This window comes from Xenopus tropicalis, chromosome 7 (genome assembly GCF_000004195.4).
Source record: "Xenopus tropicalis strain Nigerian chromosome 7, UCB_Xtro_10.0, whole genome shotgun sequence".
NCBI lineage: Eukaryota > Metazoa > Chordata > Amphibia > Anura > Pipidae > Xenopus > Xenopus tropicalis.
This window is the reverse complement of record NC_030683.2, coordinates 76337526-76361916: the sequence shown is the minus strand read 5'-3', so window position 1 is coordinate 76361916 and position 24391 is coordinate 76337526. Positions and strand designations below refer to the sequence as shown.

The following is a 24391-nucleotide window of genomic DNA, read 5'->3' as shown; positions in this document are numbered from 1 at the left end:
TGACAGCTGATTTCCAAAGATTGCTTGGATACCTATCAATGTCTTTTTGACCAATATTATTCAATGAACATTGTCCAATATAACACCTGTTTTTCCTGCTTCTTACTTCTAACACATAAATACAGTATAATATATTGTAGAGATTTCTACATGGAGTTTTATACCTAAAAGTGTTTGCTTGTCTTGAGGTTGTGTTAATTAGTGATGAGCAAATTTTTTCACCAGGCATGGATTTGCAGCGAATTTCCGCATTGCGCCATTGCCAAATTATTTAATGAAACTCCCGCAAAAATTGGCGCGGAAAAATTGGGCGCGCATCAAAAATAGTTGCAGTTGCGTCAGAATAGGCGTGGTCATGTCAAATTGGGCGCCGTCCTGTCAAAATGGACACGGTTGGTTCAAAATAGGCACAGCTGTGTCAAAATGGGCACAGTCGCATAAAAAAACATGCAGGGGTAAAAAAAAAAGACGCACGTGACAAAAAAGTCTCTGATTTTTTGTCATTCTGCAAATTTTCCTGTAATTTCGCAAATTGTTTCGCTCATCACTAGTGTTAATTATTACACCCAATGAGAAGATTGACAGCATCATACTAAAAAAAGCACTAAGAATTTTTTAGAATTCTAATAGAGACTTGTAACATTGAGTACTTGTGATAGCTGTGTCAAACTCACATCTGTGTCCACTCCTCAGTGAACAAGAGATATTTTTACAGCCCCAAAACTTGGTTCTGGTGCTTGTAAAAGTCTCCCCCTTCCCACACAGCCTATTTACTTTGATCCCTGATTGATTGATTAATTAGTCAATCAGGCTCTGCCTTTCCCCAATCAGCTGACTATAAATTCAGATGCAGCCATGGGGATGGCACTAGTGTCAGGGGCAGGCACTGGTGCTAACATACAAGTGTTTACAAAAGTATAGCAATCACTGCCTCTCTCCTCTCCTTCCCTCTCAGCACATGAAGTCTTTAAAGTGCTTTGCTCCATATCCCCAGTTAACTCTTCCTCCTCACATAAAACAAGAATATACAAAGCCCGCTCTCACCTTGCATTCCTCTCTCTCCTGTTACTTGCTGCTGGTGACATTTCTGGCCCTTACCCCATCCCTGTTTTGTTAGGGCCACGATCTCCAAACCCACCTTGTACCCCTTTAAAGTACAGAAACTTTATCCTTATACCCAAAGCCTCTGTTCAAATTTCCTGTGCCCTCTGGAATTCCCGCTCCATCTGCAACAAATTTACCTCCATCCATGAGCTTTTCATCACTAAATTGCTTAACTTATTTGCAATAACTGAGACCTGGCTTTTTCCTCCTGATACTGCCTCACCTGCTGTGCTGTCCTTTGGGGGGTTACACCTCACTCACAGTCCCAGACCTGGAAACAGGGCGAAGGGGTGGGGTAGGACTCCTTCTCTCCCCCTGCTATTCATTTAAAGTCCTTCCACCTCCTCCTTCTCTTTGATTTTCCTCATTTGAGGTTCACTCTATTAGGCTCTTCTCCCCTGGTTTGCTTCGCATTGCGGTCATATACCGACCTCATGGACCAACCTCACACTTCTTTACAAATTTTCTCCTGCCAAGACAAAACACATGAGGCCCAAACCACTCCAACCCTGGCACACTGCTCACAACAAATCCCTCCAAAAACAGTCACATACACTTGAGCACCGCTGGCGCAAATCAAGGTCAGAATCAGATTTCTGCAGCTACAAATCTGCTTGTAGAAAATTATGGCAGGAGCGCATAAGAATAATAAAAAACAAATAATGTGTAAGTGTAATATTGCTTAAACAATAAAAAGGTTGAGCAATAAGGAAACACAATCCCCAAGTGAAAACGTGAAAGGCTAATTTGCTTTGGGGATTGTGTTTCCTTATTGCTCAACCTTTTTATTGTTTAAGCAATATTACACTATTATTTGTATTTTATTCTTCTTATGTGATCCTGCCATAATTTTCTACGAACATTTGGGACCCAGTCAAAGGGGTGACTTGAGGAGGAGCAGCAAGATCACACATTTATCACTTCGATTTATTGAACACTATCAGTTAAAGAGCGCTGAGGATTTGGTATTGTATATACCGCACTATACAAATCTGCTCTGCTCTCCTATAATACCACCCTCAGCCAAGCTAAACAAACCTTCTTCACTGCACTCATTTACTCCCTCTTTAAAAAACCTGCACAACTCTTCTCTACCTTTAACTCTATGCTGTCCCCTCCTTCACCACCTTCGGGTGCTTTAGTCACTGCTCAAGTTATTGCAGAGCACTTTAAAAATAAAATTGACACCATCAGTGATACCTTTCACACATTTAACAGCACTCTATTCAAAACAGGTTTAATGTAACATGCCATTAAGCAGTCAAAGTAGAACAAAGTAGAACTATATTCGAACAACACGCATTCTTACTCAGGCAAGAAAATTCATTTAAAGCATCAAGGATAATTATATTGAAGTTTAACTTTAATATACAAATAAAGCAAAAATGATTACACAAAGACATACGATTATGTAAAAAATACTAATACTAACTAACCACACAAAGGCTTTTATAGGGTTTTACATGTGGTCATTCTATAAACCAGAATACAGGGGGACAAAATTATAAAACTATCATCTATTTTATGGTGGTCCACTTAGTGCACTTTTTCTCTATCCCCAATTTTGTATTGAAAAAAACACCATAAATATTTTATATTAGCTTATTATTATTACATTGTATTATTTATTATTATATTTATTTATTTTTGTTTACCCATACAGATACCTATGGCAAGTTATAAACTTAAGAGAGGATTGGCCTTTGCTGGGACAATTACAGTTTTCTTTTGTTTAAGCTTCTGGTACTACTCATTTTCAAACAAGGTATGCATACTTTGTTTAATTTAGGTGTATTTTTCTAAGTGTCAGAAAGATCTAATAAAATCAATCATTTCAAAGTAATGTTATCATACTATATTGATCCTTCCAAAGTCACATGATCATACTAAATTAAAAGAGTAAAACATTTCTTGATCTAGTTTTATTAATAAAAAATATATATTTATAGTCAACTTTTAAAGGGAAAGGAAAGTCTAAATTACTGGAGGGTGCCAAAACTTAGGCACCCCCAGTGATTGTAATCACTTACCTGATACCCCTGGCCAGTACTCCTGTTTAGTGATGAGAGAATTTTTTCAAATTTCTGCATTTTGGAAAAATGTGCTGCAAAAAAAATTTGTCAAAATAGGTGCAGGCATCAAATTGGGCAGGTCACGTCAATATGGGTGCAGCCATGACAAATTAGGTTCGGTCGTGTCAAGATGAGCGTGGTCACATCAAAATAGGCATAGCCACGTCAAATTAGAGTAAAAAAACTCAGATTTTGGTTAAACATCATCTTTTTGCTCTACTGTGCATGCACACAAAGAAGGAAGGAAGCAAGAAGATGATTGTTGTGTGTTGTCCGCTGAGAAGGTGGCCTGGGGAATTGATTACAATCACTTGGAGTGCTTTTTAATATGCAGTCTCAGAAAAGAAAATGCAAAACCCACCCCAATAATGTTTATGGGTCTGCATTATCAAATATCCTGCTATCCCAGCTGTTCTATATGTTTACCATTTTACTTTTTTGAATGTAAGGAAAGTTTTCCTAACAGTCAGGAAATTTTTTAACAAATTGAAACATTTATAAAACCTCAAACCTGTGTCAGTTCATCAAAATATGCCTGGCTACTTTCAATAGTCCAACATCATTCTAGTCTATTGCATTTGGAGAGAAAGGGCTTCCAGGTCATGGCACTTGTGCTCACGGTTTAGATCACAGTATTTCTTTAAGAGATTAAAAAACATACACAGAAAACTCATCCTCCCTTTCTTAGGGCCGTGACAGATGGGGAGATTAGTGCGGTGTGGTGATTTGCGGAAATTGGCGAAGTTGCCAATCTTTTTGTGTGTAACAAAGCAAAATATACTGCATAAAATATTAGGTTATTAGATGTCACTAGGGGGGCAGATTACAAAAACTCCATAATTTCACATTTTTTTATTTACAATTTCGACGAAACTTGTTTTCCCAAATGTTTAATATTTACTTTAAAAAGTTGCAAGGAATAGTCGCTGCAAGAAAATTACAAAAAGGCTAAACTTTTCCGAATTGTCACCATGAAAATCCCAACTTTATTGAATTGTTGCTGTGACAATTCGAAAAAGTCAACAAAACCTCTAAAGTTTTGAGACAAATACAGAACTTCAAGGAAAAGAACCTCTGTCATTGAATTCTACATAAACTCTGCAAGTTTAATCTGGTGAATTTCGCAGTTTAGTAAAGGTGGCCATACACGAGCAGATCCGCTCGCTTGGCGATGTCGCCAAGCGAGCGGATCTTCCCCCGATATCCCCACCTACGGGAGGGCAAAATCGGGGACCATTTAGGTAAAAAAAATAATAATCCGATCGTTTGGCCCTGGGGCCAAACGATCGGATTATGTGGGCGGCAATGGGGCAGTCGGATCGGGGACCGCATCAACGAGCCGATGCGGTCCCCAATCCGACCAGATTTTCTAACCTGGCTGATCGAGATCTGGCCAATTTCAGGCCAGATATCGGTCGGCCAGGCCGCTCTGCTCTCCCCATACACGGGCCGATTAGCTGCCGAATCGGTCCAAGGGACCGATATCGGCAGCTATAGTCGGCCCGTGTATGGCCACCTTTAACCTAGGAAAAGTCACAGCTGACCTTTTTCAAAAAATCCAAATCAAGTTTAAAATGAAAAATTGATGGTTAGTAAATGAGCCCCTAGAATTGACTGGGGAGTTCTGGTATAACATAAAAACATGAGACTGAATTAAAAGTGCATTTAGAAAGGTCAAGAGACCTCTCAATAATGGAAAAAGGCAAATGGAGACACTCTAGAATATCTTAAAGACACAGTCCGATGGGGAATCAACAAATTAACAGTCTGATTAAGTAATAGTTTATTTGTGCAACAGTATGTAGCAGGAATGCAACTGACCAAAATAATTCAATATATATTAGTTAGGATCAAGTACAAGCTACTGTTTGATCATTACAGAGAAAAAAATAAATCTTTTTTTAAAAAATAATTTTTTTTAAGAAAATTAAGTTTATGGAAGATGGCCTTCACTTAATTCGGAGCTTTCTGGATTATGGATTTCCACATAATGGATCCCCATAGTTACATAGTTACATAGTTACATAGGGTTGAAAAAAGACCATTGTCAATCAAGTTCAACCCATCCGAGTAAACCCAGCACACAACCTATACTAACCAATCTATACACTCACATACATAAACTATATATATACAACCAGTAATACTAACTGTAGATATTAGTATCACAATAGCCTTAGATATTCTGCTTGTTCAAAAACTCATCCAGGCCCCTCTTAAAGGCATTAACAGAGTCTGCCATTACCACATCACTAGGAAGGGCATTCCACAGCCTCACTGCCCTCACCGTGAAAAACCACCTACGCTGCTTCAAATGGAAGCTCTGTTCCTCTAATCTATAGGGGTGATCTCTGGTGTGCTGATTGTTTTTATGGGAAAAAAAGAACATCCCCCAACTGCCTATAATCCCCTCTAATGTACTTGTACAGAGTAATCATGTCCCCTCGCAAGCGCCTCTTTTCCAGAGAAAACAACCCCAACCTCGACAGTCTAACCTCATAGCTTAAATCTTCCATCCCCTTTACCAGTTTAGTTGCACGTCTCTGCACTCTCTCCAGCTCATTAATATCCTTCTTAAGGACTGGAGCCCAAAACTGCACTGCATACTCAAGGTGAGGCCTTACCAGGGACCTATAAAGAGGCAAAAATATGTTCTCATCCCTTGAGTCAATGCCCTTTTTTATACAAGACAGCACTTTATTTGCTGTAGTAGCCACAGAATGACACTGCCTGGAATTAGACAACTTGTGATCTACAAAAACCCCTAGATCCTTCTCCATTAAGGATGCCCCCAACACACTACCATTCAGTAGATAGTTTGCGTTTATATTATTTCTACCAAAGTGCATAACTTTGCATAACTGTACCAGGCTAATATTGCAACTTGAGACAAGGCAGGGTTTAGAGGAGTCAGAAGCAGCAGAAGTTGGAAGGGAGAGCATGGCTTAAACATATAGTAGGTGGGAAGCAATTAATAAATTGGACCATATTTCAGGAACACAAGGATTGGTGCCTGACCCTTTAATTTATAAATGGCACTTTATGAAATGAGAACTATTTATAAGATCATAATTTACAATACGGTGCATTTTTTAATTATAGTGCTATTCTTTCACGTACGGTGAGACATGGTACATTTTCATGTTTGAGCTGCAGCTGCTGTTCAAATTGCCAAAAAGGAGAGGTGGTGTATCACCCATGTAAGGGCACCTCTATAAAAATAAGGGGATATTATACATGTGCCACAACATTTGCAGTATACGTGGTTAAATTCCCTTGTGGTTTGCTCTATGTGGGGCAGACATGCCTCCCGGTATGTGAAAGAATCAGAGAACATAAGTCAGCTGTAAAGACAGGGAAAGTGGAACAAGTAGTTACGGCTCACTTTGTGGAAATGCGCCACAACAATTAAAATTCCAGGTAGTGGATAATGTCCCAAGGTTACAACGAGGTGGAAACAGGACTAAAATGTTGTTGAGAAAAGAAGCAATGTGGATAAGGAGATTAGAGACCCTAACCCCCTGAAGGACTGAACAGGGAGTACGGTCTTGCAAGCTATCTTTCAAGTGTAATTGATTTTAATGGGTTTTTAATCGTTTGTGTTTTACAGATATTATGTTTTGTATAAATCCGGGTAAATTAAAAAGAAGTAACAGATTATTGTTTATAAAATGTGACATTGCAACAAGTTGTTCTCTACCAATATGTTGCAAAGTATATATGTAAAATGACCAGTAGATGGTGAGACAATGTCATGTATAAAAGGCTTGCTCACTAGTGGTTGGTAAGGTTGAGAAAAGGCCATGTTAGGCCTGAAATGTCGCTATATCCAAGGTTAAAGCCATGTGTATCTAATAAAGCCTTTATAATGGAGACATCAAGGTGCTGTATGCTGCTTCTTAGTCACAGACAGCACTAAATGGCAGCAGCAAACACGTGAATTTAAAGGAGACTTTGATAATAGATAAAACCTATTGGAGGCAAAAATAACACACCTTAGACTTGCTTTTCAGGGTTTACTTGTCCTTTAAGTCTAGCTTTTAATTGTGTATGACTACATCAATAAATGTCAGGGTAAATAATACATAAATTATATTGATTTTAGTACATTAGTTAAGGTGGTCTCATATAAACACACAAAATAATTATAACTCTACTTTATGTTTGAAAGATAATGAACTTGAAGATCCCAATAGAGGATAAAATAAAACCTTCAGAAATCCAAAAGAACGTTGATGAAATCTTAAGCCAAATAGAAAGGGTAATAACAAAGGTTGCTCTATTGCATAAGGACAACACCACCTGTTCTGAAAAAAGCAAAGCCACCATAGTAAATCCTAAAAACATTTACTGTGTCGGAGACCATTTGGTTGTACAAGTTGACATGTTTGACTATTTGGGTAACAGAAAAACATATGGAGGAGACTACCTAAGAGCAAGAATCTTTACAAAAGAACTTAATGCAGGAGCAAGTGGAAGAATTGAAGATTTTCATAATGGAACTTACCATGTTCATTTCACTCTCTATTGGGAAGGTAAAATTGATTTGTCTATTCTTCTCATACACCCAAGTGAAGCAGTTTCTGTACTTTGGAATATACGAAACTTGTGGTATGGTAATATAGATTACAGTGGCAAATTTACATATCAAAATAAGCAAACTGAAACCAAGTGTGGATTTGATCTCAATAAATCAGAGGAACTGTGTGAATATAATGACCAGAGAGATGAAGAATATTTTTACTGTATGAAACCTCCGAACTATGAGTGTGACATGCTTACAGAGACAAAAAGCTGGTTTACTGGACGTTCAAAATTTACAGAGCTTGAAGCAAGCCTCTTTGACAAGTAAGCCAAAAACTTGATAATAACTTGTTTTCTTTTACTATTACAATAAAATGCATTATCATTTATTTCCCAAATGTTCGTAAGAAAATGGCTAAATCTACCTGGGAGATTTATTCTCTTGACTGGTAGTTTCTCTCATCATGAAATTGTATATGCTGTTGCATTTCTTTTACCATTTGTTGTTAGTGACATTTTGTATAATCTTCATTCTCTTTCTACCACAGAATAACTACAGAATATATCAACATTTAAGTAACCAGGCAGCAAGTAGGGAGTTGAAATGTAACATAAATAAGGGAGGCTCTGGACAGAAAGATAAGCCACAAAGAACATGAATAACAAAACTGAAGTGTATTTTTAGCTAAAGCTGATCTGTTTTTTGGTTGCCAGGGTCAGTGACAAACAGAGTTCATTTTCAGTTGCTAGCTAATATAAAATAGCTTTTCCATTAGAGGTTTTTTTTTTTTAATCAAAACTGTTTCTTTAGTTCAGAGCTGCCTTTACAGCTAGTGACCTTGGTTATGCAGCATTTTAATGGCCATTTTATCAAAAGCTGTATATTTTTTCCTATTTAATGCTAGCAGCAGTATATAGTAGGGATGCATTAATCCAAGATTCAGTTCCGGATTAAGCCAAATGTTTGACACATCACATCTGATGCCTAGGCTCACTGCTAGTGCATGCCAACCAACAGCATGCAGATTGTTACATAGCTAATATACCCCTATTTTTAATAAAAAGCAAAATGTTTGCCTGGGTGCAGTAATTCTGCAGGACAGAGTATTTACACAGATTCACAATAACGGATCTGGGTCATCACTATGGGGCAGAATTATTAACATTGAAATTTAAATTGTGGTGTGATCGGGTTTTTTTTAAGGCAAAAAAAGCTAATTCAAGTTTCCAAAAATGCTCAAGATTTCTTAAGTTCAAAAAAAAAATTCAAATGAAAAAATTGGGATCTAAAAGCTGGCAAGTTCATGTAGAACTTAATGACATATTTGTAAGAAACTTTTCTCTTCATGATTGGCAGGCTGGCACAAGACAGGACTATTGAGACCAAAGTGGTTCAGTTAAAAAATGTTTATTTAAAGAAAAAGCATCTCGACAAGGAAAATGTCTTACATGTCTCCTTTCAAAAGGGACACTTAATCATAGGAGAAAGAATCACAAAGCTGTTACAGTATTTAAGGCTAAAACCAATTTTTCAAAGTTAATTACAATGTTTAGGTATAAATAAATAAAATCAGGAAACAGTGGGCATATTACACTAAACAGTATATATTGTTAGCATATCAAACATAGCATGATACATTATACTAAAAATTCATACCTAAATGAAAAATCCATTTTACTTTATTTCTTACCAATCTCTCCAGAATGTTCCCCTTTGCTAGTGTTGGATAATTATTTCAATGTGAACCAGTGCAACAAAGCTTAGCGATCTATTAGCACATTCAGCAAAATGTGTTCAGAAAAAGATTTATCTACTTTTTATTCATTCCTATGGGATTTTTAGAAGCATAGGATGTTATCTAGCCTGGGAATACCACAAGAGCCTACCTAGCTATATAGTTATATCCATTGAACTATTAATATTTAATTGTTATTTTGTAGCCATAACCATTACTATTGTTAGGTCAGTTCCTTATATTGTCCAATAGTCCAATAGAAAAAGATCTCTTATTAGAGTTTATCCAGTGGATCTGGAGTAACTCCAACTTTTCTGTTTTTTTTTAAATATTTGTCATTAATTTACATAAATTCTATGTTGTTTGTCCATTCATCGATTTGTTTGTCTTTTTAACCTTAACAGACACTTTCCTAGTTTTTTTTAGCTAGGAAATAATGTTGTACTTTATTTAACAAAAGGTTCTTGTTCATTATTCATATTATTTAAATATCTTTTCCCATTTAAAGGTCCAGCCTCAGAGTGGAAATACCAAAGGACTTTGAAAGTGTTATTGTAACAACCTGTAATAGTAAGTAAATAGTGACCTTAACCCACACACATAGAGCATGTCTATATATGTAAACTAACAATAGTTTGTTGCACTCTCCCTTTTTAACAGGGATTCTTAACATATGAGATGGAACCCGTTATCAGGTCAGCGTGCTGTTTATTGCAGGTTCCCATAATCCGTTTTAATAATGTAATGTTCTTACTACAATAGTAATTACAATGAGGTAACTAAACCAATTTGTCATCAGAATAGGTTTATGGATTATTTTCAATAATATAAACTTATATCAGAAACATAATTTATTGTACGCACCAAAAAACAACTGATTTGGAAAGTCCGATGTCTTCTGAATGCGCAAATGTCCAATAGGTATAGTTTTATGGACATTGCTCACTTGCATAGGTAACTCCCAGTAGTACACTAAAGCACTGCTCTATAAATCTGCATACTTCAGATTTCAAGGCCAAAAATTCCACAAACAGCAGGTTTGCCTTAGTAAACCATACATTTTTTGGATAGAACAGATTTTTATGAATACAAAATAGGTAAATATGTCTTTCCTGCTACCAATGCTTTCCTAAAGTTATCAGTTTTTACAAACATTTATGAAATTTTTGAAAATGAAAAAGCATCACATCTATAGCATTGTACCTCCTACAGGTCATTAAGTAACCATACCAAACATCCTAAATATAATAGGGACCCACTGAACAGTTTCATGTCCACCGTGTGGCATATAGGGGCTCAAAGATACCCCATATGATCATTTCTGTCATTTCAGCTACTGCAAAATCACTTTTACTGCATGTTATGTAAGATAAAACTACAAAAAAGTAAGTTCACCCTAAAAAAAGTCACATATTTTTGGAAAGTACACATTCCCCTGAATCCGAAATCAGTACAAATGTATTTCCACTCTAAAGTACCAAGCCACAAAGCTTTCCTAAATGTGTTTATTTTCATGACATTTTCAACAATCACCTCAAAACTTAAACTTTGTAGAATCGTATCTCCTACACGTCATAAGGTAACAGATAAAACACCCTAAATATGAATGCCAGGGGTCCACTGAACAGTTTGATGCCCAATGTACATAGGTTTATCAAAGTACATGGCATGTAGAGACTGTAAAATATCTAGTGCATTCTAATTGCATGGCTAATTAATAAACACACCGCCAGTTTTATATGTGGTAATACCTGCAAAAAAGTATGGTGACGCTGAAAACCATATATTTTTGCATGGTAACCCTAAAAAACATATATTTTTTTCAATGTACACATTCTGATGTTGCAATTTATATTGCACAATTTTTTTACATACAAAGGCATATCCCCCTAAATGTGAATGCCAGAGGTTTACTGAACAGTTTGATGTTCAATATGCAAAGATATATCAAAGTATGTGACACGTACAGACACCAAATGAAAAAAGAGCATATTCATTTTCTTTTCTGGAAACAGAGCCTCCTGACTGCGCATTATGCACTGTAAGACCCCATAACTGTACAAAAAGCCCCAGAAAACCAAATGCTTTTGGAAAGTACACCTATGTTTGACAAATCAAACATGGGTAAACATGTCTTTCTACACCAAACTACAAAACTGCAAAGCAATGCTAAAAACATGTTTGTACAATTCTAAAAGATGTGTGACAGTGTGGAAGTGTATATGTAAGTGTGCAAAATAAAAAAGCAATCTTGTATGTAAGGGTGTAAATAAAGGCCACTTACCATTTGTGGAGCAGAAGGGGTGCTGACATTCCTGGTCCTCTGCAGAGTGCTGCACAATAGAACGTGAGTGGGCAGTGCTTGGGGGAGAAGGAGGCAGGCAAAGAAGCAGATGCAATCTGGCCACATCTGCTGCTTGGAGGTCAGCCCTATGACGATCATGTTGCAGGACCTACATGAAAGCCTCATAGCCTCATTGCCCAGAGTGCTGTCATCACTCCTGGCTCTCTGCAGAAGCAGCCAAAGCCACCAATGCAGAGAGTAAGCTCTATATGGCAAAGAATTAAGTGCTTGGCAATAATAGCCTTTTCCTGCAAGTACATAGTACCTAAGTGCTTGTTCGAAATTTCAATATAGAGAACAATAAAAATAAATGGTGAATTTTTCTCAAGGCCTTGTGTATCAGCTCCCTGAAGTACTGATTATTGCTACTCAGTTATTATATAATCTTCATGTGGATGACAAGTCCTATTTTATACTTTGTGTTTACTTACCAGAAAATTCTAGACTGTTTATTTTACTGATCGCTGTTCAGATGGTAAGTATATTATTATGAAATGAAACTGTCAAATATAACACTCATATACTGTAAAAAGTTTTCATTTTTAGTATACATTTTATTTCTTAATTGCTTCTACTTTAATATAATTCCTTTTTCTCTAAGATAATTCAGACACCATAAACAAGGAAAGATGTAGAATTGGAATGAAATTAGAATATCCCAGTGGTCATTTTATGAATAATTTTTGGATACCTCATGCATGTAGCATGAAGACTAACCACAACTTGGAAGAACTTAATACATGCATGCAAGGAAAGGTTATATACATATTTGGAGATTCGACCCTGCGACAGTGGATGTTGTACTTTAGGAGTAAACTGAATGGTGAGTGCTGCATTGTTAAGAACCATAGTAAGTGACTGGCTTTTTTTCAGGAAGAAAAAGAACAATAGGGCGATTCACTAAAGTGTGTTAGAACAAGCGCTATTTATAGCATGCGGTAAAATTTTTAGCGTGTCTAATTTTTCGGTACATAACACACGATTCACTAAAACCATATATGCATTAATTTATGCGAGATGCTGCTTGCATTATTTTAGTCACGAAGACTATTTTCATGCGGTATTAGACGCAACGTGCGGTAACTAACATGTGTGCGCTACTTTTCGCATGCACGGTACTTTTCGCATTCATGCTAATTAGCGCACGTGCGGTACTTTTCTCATGCACGGTTTTTAACGCATGTTCGGTACTTTTCGCGTGCGCGGTAGCACATAAAACTAGCGCCATTTTGCGCATTTGCGCTGGTAGAGCACAGAAGTGCTATTGTGAGAGAGAGATAGAGATAGAGAAAAAAATGATGGAGAGCAGTGTGGGTGGTAAAAAGGTGGCCAAGAAGAGGGAGCACCTTCCAACTGCCGTGTCACCCAGCTCCGGCAGTGACACAGAAGAGAGGCCTCTTTACCTTGGTAGCCCTGATGTGTCTGACGCTGAGGGCACAGACAGGGATTACCATCCGGAGAAAGCCAGTGGAGAGAGCGAGGAGCTCCCCCCCCTCATCTGGCAAAAGGAAGAGGCAGCAGCAGGAGAGCAGGCTCTGGAATATCAAATTCAGCGAGTTTGAAAATGAGGCGCTGGTGGAGGGGCTCGTGCTGGTGTACCACAAGGTCATCTGCAAATATGCCACTAAGACACCCACTGCAGTATAATCAGGCCTGGAGGGACATTGCAGAGCACGGTAATAGCATGGGGGTGTGTCTCCGCAGTGTCCAACACTGCAAGAAGCGGTACCAGGACATAAAGAGGGTCCTGAAAAAAAAGCTCCAGATACAGGTAAATATCTTACATTCATCTTTCTATTTAACACTTGCTCATCTGCTTTTCTACTCAACTGGCTTTTCCTTTAGGCTTACTGTCTTTCCTTCCTTTTTGGCTTCTTTCCTACTTACTTTACTTGTATCTAATGTATGTATGGCACGCCTATTATATGCGCAACTTATGTCCTCAAAGCTGTGGAAAACAACAACAAATTAGGCCAGTAAATGGGGGGGGGGGGCATTTAAGAACTATTTGACAAAATACTTAGGGATCCGTTTACTAAAGTGGGTTAAATTTAGTGGCACAATTTATACCCAGAATAAACGCCAAATATGTTATGGACAGTTTAGTAAACTGGGACAAATATAATATTGCAATTATTCTGGCGCCAAAACATTTGGTTGGCAGTTATCACACTCGCCAGAAAATACGCTACATACTAATTAGGGCAAGCTTTACTATTCAGCAAAATGGCCTAAAGACAAAATTGTAGCCAGAATATTTGCAAAATTTAACCTCACTGTATGTAGTACTGATGTACTGATAATTGCAAAATATGTGTTGAGATGATAAATAAGGCATATTGATGCTGTTACTGATAAATGTAAGAGTGGAGGAGAAACTAAATGAAAGTATAGAATACCATGAATGAACGCCAAATAATTAGACATTACCCAGTTCAAAAGTACAAAAATACAAACTTTTATTACTACAATAAGATTAGTAAAAAAACTGTTTAGGCCTTGCTGGCCTTAAGCTCCTTGAGGCCTGCTCCATTCTGGCCAACTGGGCCTTCATGGAGGCAATGTCCTCCTGAATGGACCGAAGTGTGGGGTTAGTCCAACCAGGTGTCGTTTGGGTCCCCACATCTTCGGTCTGATGTGAGGGTCCCTCATCTGGATCTTCAGGAGGACTTGCCTGTTCCCAGTCTTCGGCTTGGGGAGCGTTTGGGGCCTCGGGTGCATCAGGGGCCTCGGGAGCCTCAGGGGCCTGGGGATCAGCTTGGGCCTCTGGAGGGTCTTGAGGTGCTACAAGATGTTCAAGTTCTGTGACATAATATTGCAAGATTTTGTTTAAATATATTATACATATATATATATATACATTCATACACAGAGGGCCACCATCAGAAATCACAGGGACCTTCACAACAACATTTTTTGGGCCCCCCTCCTCCCACACCCCCAATGGCCCCTCCCCCTGTGACCCCTCACATCAATACAAAGGACACGCAGACATTGTTAGCCAGGGCCCCCTAAAACATTTGTGGTCCTTCCCCAAATTACTCATACTATGGGCCGCTCCCTGGTGCTTCCCCCCTGCATACTCCTGCTTCCCACAGGGCCCCCCAAGCATCCTCCAGTGCCCCCCTCCCCACGTCCTCCTGCTTCCTCCAGCTCCCCTGCATCTCCTATATATATATATATATATACAGTATATAGATGTATATATATGTGTATATGTATTATTTTTTCAAACTGGCACAACACATTTAAAATTACCTCTTTATTGTGAACTTTATTGTGTGTGGTTTTTGAAAAAACATGCATATATACATATATATATATATATATATAGAATATACATTTCTTACATTTTTTACTTTTAGGTAAAATTAATTTTAAATTATTTTAATTTAAAACATTAATAAAGTACAATAATTACCGCCCGCAATGTCCGCAAGTAAATTGCGGTTCCTGCGCTTCATGTCGGACCACAGCTGCTGAAGATCTCGCAGGTCCATCTCAAGGGTGAACTTCCTCCGCATTCTCCGCATCAGCTTGTGGAGGATAGCCCGTTTCTTCTCATGGACCCCTATGGTCCCCAGCGACTGTGTGTCATAAGAGGAGCACAGGAGGAAGCGGACAATGTAACACCTCTCCTCCAGATGGAGCTCTGATACCCCAGGCATGTTGCTCTCTGTGCTCTGTAGGCTCTCTGAGTCAAAATGACCACCTGTCGTGTGATTACAATGACGTCACTTCACGACCAAATAGTCGCCAAGATATACCTTGTAATTTATTTGTGTATCAGAATAGTCACCAAATATACTTGCATTTATTGTAAGGGTGCGTTAAATTATACGCTCACAAATTAGTCTCATATTTGCAGTATAGGAGTTGATAATGCACTACCCTAATAACCTCTCATTGCCCTTATTAATCTTTTTATTATTTTATATAATATTGCATTGTTCTAGATGATAACTTTATTCTCTCTGATGAAAATCCCAAATTTTCTTTCTTTTAGAGCAAAATGCGAAAAAGTTGAAAGTAAACCATTATCAATATTTGATTTCACAGGAATGTTGGCCAAGGTAGGTGTAATGACAGTAATCCAAGTGTATTTACTCTTGCAGAGAAGCTTAAGATTAAAGTGACACTGACACGAAAAAATGACTTTTCAAATTATGAATCTACATAAAAAGTTACCTATAGGTCATGTTGATCTTTTTTCACTATTAGGGCAGGTTTTGTATGTAATTGTTGCTTGAAGTTCCTAAACCTGACTGTTTTGCCAACCTGACTGTCCCTTCTCAACCTGTCAGTTATATCTTCTAATGCTAATGGGCTTCTGCTGCACAAATATGGCCGCCCCCTCATAGAAGAACATGGGGGATTAGATAAAGAATGGGAAAGCACCAGAAAATACTTTTTTGGCCAAATTATAAAGCTCATGCAAAGACAATGTTATGATAGATGTAAAAAAGGTTTAATTTCTGGTGTCAGTATCTTTTTAAGGTTAAACAATCTTTTCTCCAACAGATTCCTCTTTATCTCCACCTGGCCCGAGCAGACGCAGACAAATGGCATCTGCTCCCATTCCAGGTATTATTCTTAACAAATTTGGTTCGACCTGTGTTTTGTTTTAGGCTTGTGCAGTGGCATAATAATGAATTGTGTCTGTGTATATTGCAGCTGTTTCAATTCCAGAAGTGCAGTGTATTGCTAATAAGATAGGGGTGTTATTTGCCAAGTGTGTCTTGCTGGGTTAGGTGCAGTCAGTTCATCTTTGACTTTTGGACAGTCAATCTTTTCAACTTGATTTAACCTTTTTGCCTCATTTGGAATGAATCAATGTCCACAAATTTTTGGGTACAAATAAACTTGGTCATGTTTGAACAAAACTGACAATCCGTGTCCATGAAGTTGGTTTTGCATCATGAAGATAACAAAAAATTAAATACATTTTTTTCTTCTTTTTTTCCCAAAGGTGGACGCTCCTCATCGGGGCTCCACTCCCCACAGCACCATCCTGCAATACAAAGCAAAACTTTTAGAGGGGAGGAAAGTGAGAGAGGGTCACACGTCGGTGGCAGCGACAAGGCCTTCTTCTACGATGAGGAGCCGGCCAACATTCCCCAGCAGCAGCAGCTCCAACCCCAGGCCACATGAGAACAGCTAAAACATAGGTTTCACCAAACCCTAATAAAGAACCACAAAGCGATGATGCACACACTCAATCTATTGCATAACGACTTGTGTGTGGCCACTCAGGCCACAATGAAGGTCAGGCAAGCCAGGCCACACACGAGTCGGCAATGCTAAGCCTCCATGAGGCAGACATGGCCGTAAGGCCCAACATGAGGCCAACATGTTGAGGCTACATGAGGCAGACAGGGCCCATAAGGCCCAACACGAGGCTGCCATGTTAAGCCTGCAGCCAACAGAGCCAACAAGCTCTACCAGTGGAGCTGCTGGTGAGAGCGCAGCTCCCCCTCCTGCAGGTTCAACGAGGCAGCTTCCGATGTTGTGGGAACGAGATGAAATTCCTGGACACTGAGCGGATGGCGTCCAGGACCTGGCCAAGGCACCATGAAAAGGTGGGCTGTGACACCCCCATAAACCCCCCCGACCCTCTGGAAACTTCCAGTCGCAGGGAGCACAGCAGTTTGACTATCCCGGGCACAGCACGGCTTCGGCGAGTCACTGGTTCAAGGGAAGGCTCAAGCAGCTCATACAAGCTGGATATTGCTGCCCTATTGAGCCTGTACCGCCTGACCACTTCATCCTCGCTTAAGCCCTCTAATGTGGCCCTTTGGCGAAAAAGCCGAGGTCGCTCTGCCCAACGCCTCCCCCAATCAGGCGCTAAAATACGCACACATTTGCGCGCTAATTAACGCACTTAATGCTTTATGTGCTTTTGTGAATCATTTATTCGCATTCTTTTCATTCTCTAATTACCGCATTGCGATAAAATTAACGCATGTGGTTGCGTGCAAATTAGAGCATGCGATATGCGACTTAACACATGCGGTAATACTGTTGTGAATCTAATTGTCGCGTCTATTTTAACGCAAAAAAAGTGCGATAAAACTTATCGACTTTTAGTGAATCAACCATATTGTGCTAAAATTAACACACGCGGTTGTGCGTGAATTAACGCATGCGATGTGCGACTTAACGCACGTGGTAATGCAGTTGCAAATCGCACGTTAATTTTCGCGTCTATTTTAACGCAAAAAGCGTGCGATAAAAATTAACGCACTTTAGTGAATCAGCCCTCTTATGTCTTCTTAAAAGAACAGTAACATCCAAATTTAAAAGTGTATAAAAGTAATTAGAATATTATGTACTGCAGCCCTGCACTTGTACAACTGGTGTGTTTTCCTCAGAAAGTTTCTACAAACAAAGCTGCTCTTTAGCCATGGGGCCAGCCATTCAAAGGAGAAAAGGCACAGGCATATAGCAGTTATATGATGATTGGCTTACTAACAGGCTGGTGGCTGGTTGAATCAACTTGCTTTTCAATTCAACAAAAAAGGGATAAGTATTCTTTATTAACTTTATTCAAAATCATTGTATTTTTTAACTGTTGGGTTTCATTTTTGTAATTGTTGTTTTTGGTGCTATTTTACAAAGTTTGGTGAATTATAAGGCTTACAGCAGGTTTGCCAGAAGTTACATTCCTTTGTAATTACCCTCAGTTTGAGGTGGGTGGGGTTTGATTAGTTCACCTGGACAGACTGTAGAAATAGAACCACTGGCACTCCAGTGGAGCTTGCTCTGGTGGTAGGTGCTTTGTAAGTGATTGCTCTTTAAGTGGGGGCTCTGTAAGTGGAGTTATAAACACAGGAGTTAGTGGGGGCTCTGTAAGTGGAGTTATAAACACAGGAGTTAGTGGGGGCTCTGTAAGTGGAGTTATAAACACAGGAGTTACAAACTAAAGGAGTTTAAAACAAGGTACAAAGTTGCTCAAAATGAAGAAGAAGAAGGTGGGACTACCCCTCCACTATTGCTACAGAACAGACTACACTGGGTGTTTGCCACCCACAACTACTTGGAGACCAAACATGGAAAGACTTTAGTGCTTTGTCTGTATATAAGATAATAAAACTTAACCTTTAATAAATATTGTTAAAAGTATATATACAAAATTGAATAAATAAAGAATAATCATTAAACCAGTATCTAGTGCTCAATTCATTATACCAATCATATGGCTAGAGTGAATAATCAACACGCTCGTTGATTTATTACTCACATTTAATCAGTGTCAATGATTACGCCAATTGAAAAGTAACCAAGCTTCAGTCCTCTGTACGCTCCCTCCCATTAGAGATGCACCTTCCCCCTCTGCTAACTGCGACTATCATGAGCCGCTTAATTGCCGAATCAATCTCCTACACTAGCTACACAAGCACCCAGCCCCTCCCGCCCGACGCGTTTTGTCACACAAAGTGACTTTCTCAAGGGCCCGCGTCGGGCGGGAAGGGCTGGGTGCTTGTGTAGCTAGTGTAGGAGATTGATTCGGCGATTAGGCGGCTCATGATAGTCGCAGTTAGCAGAGGGGGAAGGTGCATCTCTAATGGGAGGGAGCATACAGGGGACTCAAGCTTGGTTACTTTTCAATTGGCGTCTCTAAACAGTTATCCTCTTTAAGAAATTTGCAGTAGCGTTTGTTGGGGGAACGGCTGACATTGCTAAAACGGTCATAGTACGGCCGCTGTTGTTATCTGCGGCTTCCTTTTAATTGGGGATGGTGGTTGGAGTTGAGAGAGTGCCTCACCGTGAATACACGAAAGTGGGCCATCTAGAGGATACTAAGACTCAGTAGTTTTGATTTGCAATTGAACTGACCCCATGATGGTCCTGATTATATTTTCATAACGGCAAAATGCCCTCATGCTATATGTTGCCCCTACAAGCTAGAAATTAATCAAGTGACTGCTGTCCTGCCCCCCTGAAAAAGCACTACTTGCACATACCCCGCTATTAATTTAATTTATCCTTACTATAACACTGGCTGTGCATGCACCTACCCCTCCCTTGAGCATTTTTTCCACTAGCAACACTTTTGCCATTTGGTGTAAATAAGTGAAATTTTTAAAATGTATATAGATTAATTGCACTTGATAAAAAATCATGAATATTTACACTGTGTATATGCACTGACTACCAACAGTGTACTAGCTGGTATAATGATATATATTATATTGTTTTGGATGCAAATAAATGGATTTTGTGGATCATTGACACTGATTAAATGTGAGTAATAAATCAACGAGTGTGTTGATTATTCACTCTAGCCATATGATTGGTATAATGAATTGAGCACTAGATACTGGTTTAATGATTAATCTTTATTTATTCAATTTTGTATATATACTTTTAACAATATTTATTAAAGGTTAAGTTTTATTATCTTATATACAGACAAAGCACTAAAGTCTTTCCATGTTTGGTCTCCAAGGTACAAAGTTTGCATTTTCACCTATTTCTGTTTAACTGTTCCTGTAACTGGGTGAATGAGTGGCAGCAACATTAAAGGTCTGACACAGTGCACAGCCTTCCACATGTATGCAGTTGTGGAACAACAGTTCCAAAGTGCATACCTCTGTTGGCTTATGTGAGCGAATTGCCACTTTAGAGGCTCACATTAGAGCACTAGAGGGACAAGTTGCAACACTGCGTTCGATTGACAATCTTGAGAGAAGTCAAGATTACTAGAACAAGAGCTAGCGGGGTCAGATAGTATGGGGGGAGGGGAGCAACTAAAGAATCATAGGGCAGTAAGCTGGGTGACAGTTGCCAAGTGACAAGTGGGGAAAAGGAAAAGGGAGGCTGCTCCAGGGTTTGCGCATCCCAACAGATTTGCCAGATTGTGTGAAGAAGATGGACTCTGTGAACTCTGGACTGGCGGTTCTAGATGAGGCTGATCTCTCTAACAACCGGGAGACCAGTTTCTCTAGTAGTGGTGGGGAGGAGAGCAGAGCTAGGCCTAAACAGATGGTGGTTCTAGGGGATTCAATCATTAGAAAAGTGGACAGGGTAATCTGTCGAGTGGATCGCTTCAACCAAACAGTTTGCTGTCTTCCTGGTGCCAGGGTTTGGCATGTGGTTGATCAGGTTGACAAATTATTGGGAGGGGCTGGGCATGACTCGGCTGTCTTGGTACATATTGGTAATAACAACAAAATGAACAGTAGGTGGAGGACCTTAAAGAGTGAGTTCTGGGATCTAGGCTCTAAGATTAAGGAAAGGTCCTCCAATGTCATTTAATTGGAAATTTTGCCGGTGCCATGTGCAAGTTTAGGGAGAAAGCGGGAGCTTAGGGGGCTAAATGCGTGGCTAAAGTCTTGGTGTAGGAAGGAAGGGTTTGGGTTCCTAGAGCACTGGGCTGACTTTTCTTTGGGGTACAATCTATACACCATGATGGATTGCAACTCTATGGAAGGGGGTCCGCTGTGCTAGGGGAGAGAATGGTTAAGAGGCTGGAGGAGTGTTTAAATTAGACAAGGGGTGTGTGTGAGCTAGAGTTCTATAGGAAAGCTAGTGTAGCTGGGGCAGTGGGACTAGCAAAGGGTTGTGGGGGAGGAGTGAGGGGGCATATAGTTTATCAGATAAGGAGCTTCTGTTACAAGGAAAACAGTCTAATATTTGCCTTAGCTCTAACTCTCCGTTAGCTAATGTAAATATCAGAGGGAGAAGTAGTAATCTGCGCGAAGCTTGTCGGGTAAATTAGGGGAGCTGCAGGCTATTGCATGTATTGAAAATTATGATTTAATTGGTATCACTGAGACCTGGTGGGATGAAAAATGTGACTGGGCTGTGAATTTAAATGGTTATACACTTTTTAGGAGGGACAGAGAGATTAAAAAGGGTGGAGGGGTTTGTCTTAGTTAGATTTAAAGCCATGTAATAAAGACATTACCAATGAAAACATTGAATCTCTTTGGGTAGAAATTTCAGTAGGGCTGAAGGTCAGAAGGAAAATCATTGGTGTATGCTATAAACCACCCCGTATAGATAAGGGGGATGAGACCCAGCTATTATTGCAAATGGAGGAGGCTTCACAACTGGGTCAAGTTGTTATTATGGGGGAATTTAATTATCCAGACATTGACTAGAGTAATGGGGTGGCTAAGTCAGAAAAAGCTAGTAGTTTTTTAAATATGCTAAATGACAACTTTTATTTCAGGCGGTTCAAGGACCTACTAGGAATGACTCTATTTTGAACCTGGTAATATCTAATAATACTGAACTCATCTCTAACATTTGTGTGGGTGAGCATTTGGGGAACAGTGATCACAACATGGTCTCCTTTGAGATAATGCTGCAGAGACAGCTCTATAAGGGAGTAACTAAAATGCTCGATTTTAGACGTGTAGACTTTGCCAGTATAAGGGCATCTCTGCAATGTGTCAACTGGGAAAGGCTTTTCATAGGGTTAGACACAGAAGGAAAATGGAACATCTTTAAAACATTGCTATGCAGGTATACACAACAGTATATTCCCCTTGTAAGCAAGGAGAGGCATCGCAAAGCAAAACCTTTATGGCTGAATAAAAGTGTTAGTGTTGAGGTTCGTAAGAAAAAACATGCTTTTAAAGCATTCAAGTTAGCTGGGACAGCAGAAACTGTTATCAGGTACAAGGAAGCAAATAAAGCATGTAAAAAACCTATCAGGCAAGCTAAAATAGAGATGGAAAGGGATATTGCAGCTAGAAGTAAAAATTATTTTTTAATTATGTGAATAGTAAAAAAAATGAAGCAAGAAGGGGTGGGAACCTTATTATCACGGAGGGGTAATTTGGTTGATGAGAATGGGGAAAAATTTTGAACTCTTATTTTTCATCAGTCTATACATCTGAGGAGCCAGCTAATGAAGGCTTCCCTTTTAATATGCCCAGTTCTAGTAATTTAGCTACTGACGCATGGGTCACTCGGGAGGAAATTCAAAAAGACTTGAACATGTAAAGGTAAACAAAGGTCCAAGACCAGATGGGATTCATCCCAGGGTATTAAATGAGCTGAGCGCTGTGATTGCCAAGCCTCTTCTCATAATTTTTCAGGATTCGTTGAGGTCTGGCATGGTGCTTAGAGACTGGTGAATTGCTAATGTGGTGCCGTTATTTAAAAAGGTATCCCGTTCTCAGCCTGAAAACTTTAGGTCTGTTAGTCTGACATCAGTAGTAGGAAAACTTTTGGAAGGGGTAATAAGGGATCGGGTACTTGAATACATTGCAGTTCACAATACTATAAGTTTGTGCCAGCATGGTAATATGCATAACAGATCTTGCCAGACTAATTTAGTCGCCTTTTATGAGGAGGTGAGTAGGAACCTCGATGCTGGAATGGCAGTTGATGTCATCTACTTGGACTTTGCTAAAGCATTTGATAAAGTACCTCACAGAAGGTTAATGATCAAATTGAGGAATGTTGGCCTAGAACATAATATTTGTAATTGGATAGAGAACTGACTGAAGGATAGATTACAAAGAGTGGTGGTAAATGGAACATTTTCTAATTGGACCAGTGTGGTTAGTGGAGTACCGCAGGGGTCAGTCCTTGGTCCTTTGCTTTTTAACTTGTTTATTAATGACCTGGAGGTGGGCATAGACAGTACTGTTTCTATTTTTGCTGATGACACTAAATTGTGCAAAACTATAAGTTCCATGCAGGATGCTGCCGCTTTGCAGAGCGATTTGAAAAAATTGGAAAACTGGGCAGCAAACTGGAAAATGAAGTGCAAAGTTATGCACTTTGGTAGAAATAATATAAACGCGAACTATCTACTGAATGGTAGTGTGTTGGGGGTATCCTTAATGGAGAAGGATCTAGGGGTTTTTGTTGATAACAAGTTGTCTAATTCCAGGCAGTGTCATTCTGTGGCTACTAAAGCAAATAAAGTGCTGTCTTGTATAAAAAAGGGCATTGATTCAAGGGATGAGAACATAATTTTGCCCCTTTATATGTCCTTGGTAAGGGCTCACCTTGAGTATGCAGTGCAGTTTTGGGCTCCAGTCCTTAAGAAGGATATTAATGAGCTGGAGAGAGTGCAGAGACGTGCAACTAAACTGGTAAAGGGGATGGAAGATTTAAACTATGAGGTTAGACTGTCGAGGTTGGGGTTGTTTTCTCTGGAAAAGAGACGCTTTCAAGGGGACATGATTACTCTGTACAAGTACATTAGAGGGGATTATAGGCAAGATAGGGGGGGTGATCTTTTTTCCCATAAAAACAATCAACGCACCAGAGGTCACCCCTTTAGATTAGAGGAACGGAGCTTCCATTTGAAGCAGCGTAGGTGTTTTTTCATGGTGAGGGCAGTGAGGTTGTGGAATGCCCTTCCTAGAGATGTGGTAATGGCAGATTCTCTTAATGCCTTTAAGAGGGGCCTGGATGAGTTCTTGAACAATCAGAATATCCAAGGCTATTGTGATACTAATATCTACAGTTATTATTAGTGGTTGTATATATAGTTTATGTATGTGAGTGTATAGATTGGTAGGCGTGGGTTGTGTGTGCTGGGTTTACTTGGATGGGTTGAACTTGATGGACTCTGGTCTTTTTTTTAACCCTATGTAACTATGTAACTATTATCTGCTATGTAACCTGTGCCTTTTCTCCTT

At 39.3% G+C, this 24391-nt stretch overlaps 1 protein-coding gene across 4 annotated transcripts in view; it reads left to right on the top strand.

The window, feature by feature from the left end:
- nxpe2 (neurexophilin and PC-esterase domain family member 2) overlaps nt 1-24391 on the top strand; it is a 41947-nt gene that overhangs the window by 4320 nt on the left and 13236 nt on the right. Inside the window, exons 4-7 of one of the 4 annotated variants that reach the window (XM_031905149.1) lie at nt 2768-2869; nt 7348-8024; nt 9945-10006; nt 12382-12603. In XM_031905149.1, the coding sequence (XP_031761009.1) occupies nt 2774-2869; nt 7348-8024; nt 9945-10006; nt 12382-12603 (1057 nt within the window). In that variant the 5' untranslated portion in view covers nt 2768-2773. 4 annotated transcript variants of the gene reach the window in all.